Source organism: Brassica oleracea, chromosome C1 (assembly GCF_000695525.1).
Source record: "Brassica oleracea var. oleracea cultivar TO1000 chromosome C1, BOL, whole genome shotgun sequence".
NCBI lineage: Eukaryota > Viridiplantae > Streptophyta > Magnoliopsida > Brassicales > Brassicaceae > Brassica > Brassica oleracea.
In genome coordinates this window covers 13,545,139-13,553,336 of record NC_027748.1, presented here as the reverse complement: position 1 = coordinate 13,553,336, position 8,198 = coordinate 13,545,139, and the positions used below count along the sequence as shown (strand labels likewise).

Below are 8,198 nucleotides of genomic sequence, written 5' to 3'. Positions count from 1 at the left end.
AAATTTTTTTTTTTTTTTTTTTTTTTTTTGTCAGCAAAAAAAGCAGATTCATGTAGACTCTGCGAACCACCCTGGTAGCTCTGCATCCATATGGACGACAAAAGACGGTTGCTTTCTTACACTGCGTGCGAGACTGTCCGCCTTTTAGTTCTGTGTCCGTGGTATATGAATGATCTCTGAGCTGTTAAAACTCCTCTTTAAAACTTTTATGTCTTCCAAATAGCTTGCAAAGGCTGGCCACTCTTCTGGTTCCGACAGCATCTTCTCCATTTGAGCCCTATCCGTTGCAAAAGTAACCCATGCTTGTCTAAGATTCCTCATACATTTCATTGCCCATATAAGAGCCTCTATCTCTGAGTGTAGTGGCGACTGACTCGCTCTCGAGTTCCTTGCTCCCATTAGTCCATCATAGCCTTCCAGGGTACTATACCACCCTTGCCCTGAAAAACTATCCTCATTTTTCCAAGATCCGTCTGTAAAACACCATCTACCTGGTATACTCGTTATTATCAAAGATACTTGAATTTGGGTGCGTTCCATATCTTGAGTCTGAGAATTTTGTGCTTCCACCCAAAGTAACGATTTCGTTTCTGCCAGTTTGAGAGTATCTCTCGGGTCCATATCCAAATTGCTAAAAACTTTATTGATAAATATATAAATTGTTTACAAATCTAATTAAAAATTAGTTAAACTATCTAAATTAACTAAAAAAGTATTCAAAATAACAATTAAAACAATCTAAAAAAATATTTTGAATATCCTAAAATATCTAAATCATTTTAATATATAAAAACTTTAACATATTTAACTAATTTTGGATATCTTCGAATCCTAATTCGGATGTTGGTTCGATTCGGATTATAGCCAAACACCAAAATACTAAACTCATAAATCCCGTTCAGATATTTTTGTATAACAGTTCGGATTCGGTTTCGGTTTTTCCGGTTCGGGTCTAGGTAGATACTTCGGGTTGAGTTAAAAACGCTCAAGCCTAGCCTCTAGTCTTTTAACTTTCTTCCTTTATCAAAGTTGCAAGCTTACAGCGTTTCAAACGTCGAAGCATTTTAAACTGCGACTGTTGCGGTGTAAAAGCTTCAGCTACTTTTGCGTTAACTTGTTGTTGCGTTTAGCTTACATTACCATCTCCTGGGTAAGTTTAAGTTCGAGTTTCGTTTTCTTTTCATTGCGCACTAAGTGCTCGATAAAATTCCCCAAAGAGGAATCAGTAGTTGAATTTCTAGTGTTGGTTGTGTATTGGCGTAGAATTTTTGCTGTTTAGAATCAAGATGCAGCCGCAGAGGTTGAAGAAGGCGATAACTGATAATCCCAAGAAGCTTGGGAATTTGATTGACCTCGTGAACCTTCCATCTACTCTGCGTGACTTCCTTGGTCAATCTCAGATTTCTCGTCTGGGTTGTTTCATGCGTGTCTGGTCTTACATCAAGACCAACAATCTCCAGGTCAGAAACAAGGGACCATTTAGTTATAATGTTTCTTTGTTTCTTTGTTCGTATCATTGCCTGATTGTTTTATTGTTGTTTCTTAAAAAAAAGGATCCAAAGAACAAGAATGTGGTTAACTGTGATGAAAAGCTGAAGAGCATTTTGCTTGGGAGGCAGCGAGTGGAGCTAGTTGATCTTCCTTCTCTTATCAAGTTGCATTTCACCAAGACACCAAAGTCGAATTGAAGAACATTGGATTCTTTGTTTGTTTTCATCTCTGTTATGGAGTACATAGAGATATGATACTTGTTCTAATAGTTGAATTATATTTGAAATACAAGTGGTCTCTCAGCGTTTCTGTTTTCTGGATTAAATTCCGTGTCTGTATTATTTTGTAAACGGTTGCTCTCTGCCGGGTAGTGATCTAACGTCTTTTATAACATCTAAATATCATCTTAAGTACTTTCACAAACATTTAGTGATAAAAATGGTTCTTTTACAACATTTTGGAAGCTTGGTTAAAATTAGACCAAGCAACCTGACTGATCATTGGTACAAGCTACAAATTTGTAAGAACAACACATAATGAAAGTTAGTTAGTAGAAGAAAGAATGTATGATGTAAAACAGTCAGTTTGTGGCATGACTTGATTTTATCAGCCAAGTAGCTCAACTCCTAGTATCCCTATGAAATGTTTTGATGTAAAACAGTCAGTTTGTGAAATGCTTCGATTCTATCAGCCAAGTAACTCAACTCCTAGTATCCCTTTGCACTTTGGAAACCTGCAAGAGGAATAAGAATACGGTCAGAAAAGTTCTTGCTATAAGAGTAGCTGACACACTCATAAAAACTTAGCAGAGGATACAAGACTTATATGACTAACCGAATGCTTCAGGATTCTTTATGTTTTCAAAGACCAATGTTGTATGGATTTGAAAAACCTGCTGGATTCTGTTCAGCTCATTCTCCAACTTGCCTTTTCAAATCTCTGGCCTCTTCATTGATACACTTGCTTCTGTAACAGATACGTGTTGCTCTTTCCAGGCGCAGGCATACCATTGAATGGAGCTTGGACAGAGATATCTTAAGGAGCTTGGAGTGCGTAAATGTGTCCCATTAGAAATCCCCTATATACTTCCTCTGTTCCGCTTGTATTTCTGGTAAGCCCTGGTCAATGCATGCGCTCTAGCCAGCATGCCGTTCTTCTTCAACCCTGAGATCATTGCCGTGTACGCTTTATCATCAGGCTCCACTCCTTTACTGCTTAGGCTGAAGAACAACTTAAATGCTTCATCCGCCTTACCATCCTTGCACATCCAATGAATCATGATAGTATATGTAACAATATCAAGATCATTTCTAGTCTTTTGCATAAGTTCATATGTACTCAATGCTTTCTTTACCTTTCCATAAACAAATAGACCAGCTAACACAATGTTGTAGCTCCTAATATTGGGAGGCAGACCATCAGAAGGCATCCTTTCAAAAAGTTCTTGCGCAGAACTGATTTTGCCTGCTTGAATACACCCTTGGATAAGGGTGTTGCGAGAGACTGTGTTTTCAGCAACTCCACTGTCAGACATCTCCTTTAAAAGTTCAATCCCTTCGTTGAACCTGTTGGACTTGAAAAGTCCATATGCAAGAGTAGAGTAAGTCAATACATTTGGGGCGCACCCATTCCTTAGCATATCTTCAAAAGCTTTCTTGGCCCTATCTACATGATTGTGCATGCACAACCCATTGATCACTGAAGTGTAAGTGACAACATTAGGATCTATAGACATCTTGATCATCTCCTGGTACAGCTCCCAAAATTCCGAAAACTTCCCAGCTTTCACATACGCATTGATAAGTGTAGTGAAAGTGACTACATTCGGGTCGATTTTCCTGGAGATCATCTGCCGAAGTACGTGAGAGGCTTCACTCAACTTACAAGCGTTACAAAGACCACTAATGAGAGAGGTGTAGGTAAACACATTCGGAGTAACTCCTTCGTTCTCCATAAGGCCAAAAACATTAATCGCTTCATTCAAAAACCTATTCCTACAGAGACCATCAATGAGTATGGTGTAGACTACAACATTAAGGGTAACACCCATCTTCTTCATCTGCTCAGCCACATAGAAAGCCTCATCAAATCTATTGATCTGGCAAAACCCATTAACCAACAAGCTGCCCGTAACCACATCCGGCTCAACACCAAGCTTCAACATCTTCCCAAGAAAAGACATAGCAAGACAAGGATGACAACAGCGGATAAAACACTTCACTAAGATGTTGCAGGTGTAGATATCAGGCGAGATCTCTATACCCTCATCATCCTCCACAATACTCCAGAGTCTGATCACAGTTTCGTAACTCTTCATCTTGGCGATAGCAGTCAGTACTTTGTTGAACTCGATGATGTTAGGCAGGGGACGAGACTCAGCCATGTAACCGAACAAGTCCACAGCTTCATCGTGCTTGATACCGCGAAGCCCAGTTCTCAGTATCTCTCGGTAGTCAACAGCGCTAGAGAAAGCTCGAAACTTGCAGAGCCGAAACGAAGGAGCGATGATACCGTTCTTCGGGAAGTATCGGTGAAGAAGCGCCTTAGCCGTCGACGAAATCGCAGTCGGGATCGGCCACCGCATTCAATCGACTTGCCTTCAGCTTGATTTGGGTTCGCTCCCAAATGAGTTGCTCGACCATAAACCCTAAACCCTGAACCGGGGATACATTTGTTAACTGAAGTGAGAATTGAGACAGAGAAGAAGGCGCAAGAGAGAAATAACCGGTTAACGGACAATCGAGGTTTTAGGGTTTTGGTTTATATTGGATCCGAATAAATTGATAAACCAGTCGCTTTAAAACGGGTTTTTCAAAATTGAACCGGTTTGCACGAATTCAATATTTTGCTCTTCTTGTTTACCATTGAAACTGACATATTTTTTTACTTGGAGATTACATTTCCTCTTTATTCTGGAATCGAATAGATATATGCATTAAACTTTTATGAAATTCTAATTCAAATTTTTTAGCAAAAACAAAAAAAAATAAATTCAAATCAAATCAATTGATAATAAATGAGTTGATTCGAACTTTTCATATAACAGTATATTATTTTTTTCAAATTTTCAATGTAAAATAATTGTTTTTATCAACATATTATAAACTGAATTCCATTTTGTGACCAGTAAAAAACCTATTTTGGTCTCTCTAATTAGAGTTAACCATCATGTTAAAGTTTTTAGATTTTTAATTCAAAATTAATTAGCTCAAATTCTTTATGTATATTTATGTTAGTCTTTCAAAACTTTGATGTAGAATCATCACAATATGTTATTCCTATATACATTGAGAGGCACGTCTGTTAACGGTTATGCTTTTTGGCTTCAGGATTCAATTCCATTTGTGCGTTATTATTTCTTCACACTAAAATCTGATCTATCTTGATAACATTATAGAGCATGTTTAAGATAATTATACGGCCACCGATTAAAATGGTTCTTATACAACACTCTAGAAGCTTGACGAGATATCAAGAACCTTGACTAAGACATTGGTACCATGTAGGAGAAAGAATGTAGTAGTAGGTAAAAAACATTCTGCTTGGATTAATGACACTTTTATTTATCACTGAAACCGAGCTAAATCATACTTCAGAATATGGTTTGCTACGATTTCGTTCGTCTTCTCTGTTGGATGAAACGAGTCCCAAAACACATACGTGCTCGCATCAGTACATGTGAAAGGGTTCATTTTATCACACAAGTAGCTCATCTCATAGTACCCAGTTCCGCAGCATGCACTCCTTACATTATTAAAACCTGTGACACAATCAGAAAGATTAACAGAACAATTCTTCATCAGTGCTCGTGTTACAACTTTGTACTAACCAAATGCTTCGGGATGGTGTATGATGTCTGAAACCAAGTCGTACGGGTTTGAAAATACAAGCTGGACTCCACTCAGCTCTTTGTTCAACTTAAATACTTTATCCTGCATCTTGGTGTTGAAGTCTCTAGCAGCAATGTTGTACTCTTCTATACATTTGCTTCCATAAAAGATCTGTGTTGTTCTTTCAAGTGGCAAGCATCCAAAAGGAGATAGTCCAGAGAAAGACATCTTACGAGCTCCGAGTCTGTAAATATCTGTCAAGAACTCTCCAGCGAGTCCTATCAGGAAGTTTTGGTACTCATCAACAGAGTACTTACGCAACTTGCGAGGAAGAAGATAGTAATTCTCAAGAAAATCGTTGGTTCCGATACTAATCAGGTAAAGTGATTCTCTGATAACTTCATTAGCTTTATCTTTACCCAAGTAGCCTCTTAGCTTGGTCTGGTACTCTTTGTAGTACTCCACTTCCTTCCAAAGCGGCATCACAGACTTTGACATTTCAAAGAAACCATGTCGGTTACATTATAATAATTTTTAACATGGTTAAAAATCATTTTTATGTTCTAATCATTTTTATGTTCTAATATCTTAGATGTTTTTAGATTTCTAGGTAAATATTATTTTTTATCAAAAGCTGAGTAAGTGAGTAACCAGTTATATTTTATAGCCTATTTTATAATTGATTGAGCAGTTTTTAATTTATAATTTGATAATACTTTTTAAATAAAAGATAACTTTCTTATGAGTATTTTACCTTAAAAAAAATTTATTTTGGAACTGAGAATGTATGAAGTTGAAGACATGGAGCTATGGTTGACTTACTAACACATCAGAGGTTGCATTGTCTAGGCCTGTTCCAGCTGAAGCAAAACAGACACCAGTGGCGAAGTCTTTAATGTCATATGATGGATCTAGGTAAGCAGGGACTGCGTTCTTGAGTCCTAAACCTTCAGAAATGAAATCTGGAGCTATCCGACCATTTGAGAATCTCCCAGTTGCTTTGCCGTCAAAGTAGTCCCGGCCATACGGCTGGAAGTTACTCTTTAGAACCGTAGAGATCTGGTTGTTGTTCCCTGAGTCCACTGTTGAGTCCCCGAATACTATAAGTGCTGCTACTTTCGCACTCGTTCCAGGTATCTCCACCAAGAGCTGAGTTGCAAGCAGCAAGAACGCAAGAACTCTGTTTCGCAGCATGCTTTTTACGTTAAGTTTTTCAAATTCTGCAAACAAGACTCTCACAAGTGATTGGGAAGAACAGCCAACGCAAGCATATAACTGGAGGAAGGAGAGGTACTTAATACCAAACCTGACAACCTTTGCCTTCTTTTTGTACTGAATAGCTTGGTCCCTTTGTTAGATAATGCTTATTTAATACTCCTTAGCCTATGTTTAATTTTGGCCACAGAGACTGGTCTGGAGTTAGTTGAGGTGAGTAATGAGCCGAAAATGATAAGACTCATTAATAGTATGCACCAAAGAAACGGTATTAAATATCTACTTAAAAAGAGAGACAGGTAAGAATAACTTGAAGTAGAAGGATTCGTAGTCTTACAAGCTTCAGGTGTATAGCAACGCATCTTCTTCTGACCAGTTTCACGCACTGAGTTCTACGTGTGACTACGTCTTGTCGTCACATTTGTTTTCGTACAGGGTCTTCAAACTAAGAATTGTGTTCACATGACAAAGAAAGCTTTAAAGTATCCAATGAAGTTTGGTTTATTCTTAACGCTCGGATGCTTTTGTAATCTATGTTTGCACGTTTTGGGGCTTTTTGGTTCACCCATATAGTTTGGTTGGTGCAGCGACAACAACAAGTAACGGCAAGAAAAGTGTAGCTCATGTTTTTTTTTTTTTTTTTGTCACGAAGTGTAGCTCATGTGTCAAATGTGACAATGAGCGTTAAAAAGTTACTTTGTTTCTTTTAGTTCACCTAAAGTAAGTTCTATTTCCTTGATTTTGTATAACCTCTTCTTTTGTTTAGATGTGGTTGGGTTCTGATTGGTAATGGGTGGATAGGTGTTTTCAAAGATTTCATAGATTTTTTTTACCAGTAGTTCTCTTATTAGAAAGAGGCCTGGGCGTTCGGATCGGATTCGGATCGGTTCTTTTCGGATCCGGATCTTTTCGGGTCTTAAATATTTAGACCCAATAGGTACTTAGAAATTTTCGGTTCGGGTTCGGGTCGGTTCTTCTCGGGTCCGGGTCGGTTCGGGTCTATAATTAAAATACCCATAAAATACCCGTAATTTTTCGGGTTCATATCGGGTCCGGGTCGGATTCGGATATTTAGGATCTGAAAATGACATGATATACCCAATTCCATCAATTTTAGTTGAATATTTGTCATATATATCTAAAATTTGACAAAACAACGTAAATGAAACTATTAATAATTAAAACAAAACATTTAAAAACTCTAAATTTTACATTCTAAAGCTTCATATTAGTTAAAAAAATGTTAAAAATAATAACAAATGTTGTTCACAAAAGATATTTCAACTAAATCATAAAATAATCTATCTATATATATAAAGTTGATTTTTTCTCTTCTTATGACATGTGGAAGGGGGGTTTGTTGACATGTGTCCTCATGTTTTTTTTTTGTATTTAAATTGTTCTTCTTTTAAATTATTGCAATTTTCTCCATCAATTTCTAATTGTGTATTATCTAATCCTTCTCACACTTATTGGTCTCTAAAATTCAAGAAATAAATAAAATAATATAAATATATTTTATTTAATTTATTCACACCTAAAAATAGCAAGACTTTTCATCATTTTATTACTTTTACTAATTTTTATTATTTCATTTACAAATTATATTTATTTTACTATTAGTATCATAAGATAATCAAATTAAGAATAAGAAACTAGACA

General features: G+C 36.9%; 3 protein-coding genes across 4 annotated transcripts; 1 reads left to right on the top strand and 2 right to left on the bottom strand.

The window, feature by feature from the left end:
- The first annotated feature begins 997 nt into the window (after window positions 1–997).
- Window positions 998–1,860, top strand: LOC106298453 (upstream activation factor subunit UAF30). The gene is made up of 3 exons (XM_013734584.1): window positions 998–1,150; window positions 1,264–1,460; window positions 1,554–1,860. Exons 2-3 carry the CDS (start codon window positions 1,287–1,289, stop codon window positions 1,686–1,688), a joined length of 309 nt encoding a protein of 102 aa, XP_013590038.1. The 5' UTR covers window positions 998–1,150; window positions 1,264–1,286; the 3' UTR covers window positions 1,689–1,860.
- On the bottom strand, window positions 1,775–4,186 carry LOC106298437 (pentatricopeptide repeat-containing protein At4g26800). Of its 2 annotated transcripts, XM_013734575.1 has the most exons (3): window positions 2,846–4,186; window positions 2,326–2,749; window positions 1,775–2,224 (listed from the first exon to the last, which is right to left on the bottom strand). In XM_013734575.1, exons 1-2 carry the CDS (start codon window positions 4,073–4,075, stop codon window positions 2,570–2,572), a joined length of 1,410 nt encoding a protein of 469 aa, XP_013590029.1. In that variant the 5' UTR covers window positions 4,076–4,186; the 3' UTR covers window positions 1,775–2,224; window positions 2,326–2,569. The 2 variants fall into 2 exon arrangements, with proteins under 2 accessions (XP_013590029.1, XP_013590021.1); XM_013734567.1 differs by having other exon boundaries at window positions 2,326–4,186.
- A 701-nt stretch (window positions 4,187–4,887) lies between these two features.
- Window positions 4,888–6,643, bottom strand: LOC106324462 (GDSL esterase/lipase At4g26790). The gene is made up of 3 exons (XM_013762427.1): window positions 6,144–6,643; window positions 5,321–5,810; window positions 4,888–5,251 (listed from the first exon to the last, which is right to left on the bottom strand). The coding sequence occupies exons 1-3, from the start codon at window positions 6,513–6,515 to the stop codon at window positions 5,058–5,060; spliced, it is 1,056 nt and encodes a 351-aa protein (XP_013617881.1). The 5' UTR covers window positions 6,516–6,643; the 3' UTR covers window positions 4,888–5,057.
- Between the last annotated feature and the right edge of the window lie 1,555 nt (window positions 6,644–8,198).

Bases quoted from the DNA above. Each gene is read 5' to 3' on its own strand.
- LOC106298453 (XM_013734584.1), top strand. From the start codon at position 1,287: ATGCAGCCGCAGAGGTTGAAGAAGGCGATAACTGATAATCCCAAGAAG. The intron at 1,461-1,553 runs GTCAGAAACAAG...CTTAAAAAAAAG, and splicing joins TCAAGACCAACAATCTCCAG to GATCCAAAGAACAAGAATGT.
- LOC106324462 (XM_013762427.1), bottom strand. From the start codon at position 6,515: ATGCTGCGAAACAGAGTTCTTGCGTTCTTGCTGCTTGCAACTCAGCTC. The intron at 5,811-6,143 runs GTAAGTCAACCA...GAAATGTCAAAG, and splicing joins ATGCAACCTCTGATGTGTTA to TCTGTGATGCCGCTTTGGAA. The intron at 5,252-5,320 runs GTTAGTACAAAG...ATTGTGTCACAG, and splicing joins ACACCATCCCGAAGCATTTG to GTTTTAATAATGTAAGGAGT.
- LOC106298437 (XM_013734567.1), bottom strand. From the start codon at position 4,075: ATGCGGTGGCCGATCCCGACTGCGATTTCGTCGACGGCTAAGGCGCTT.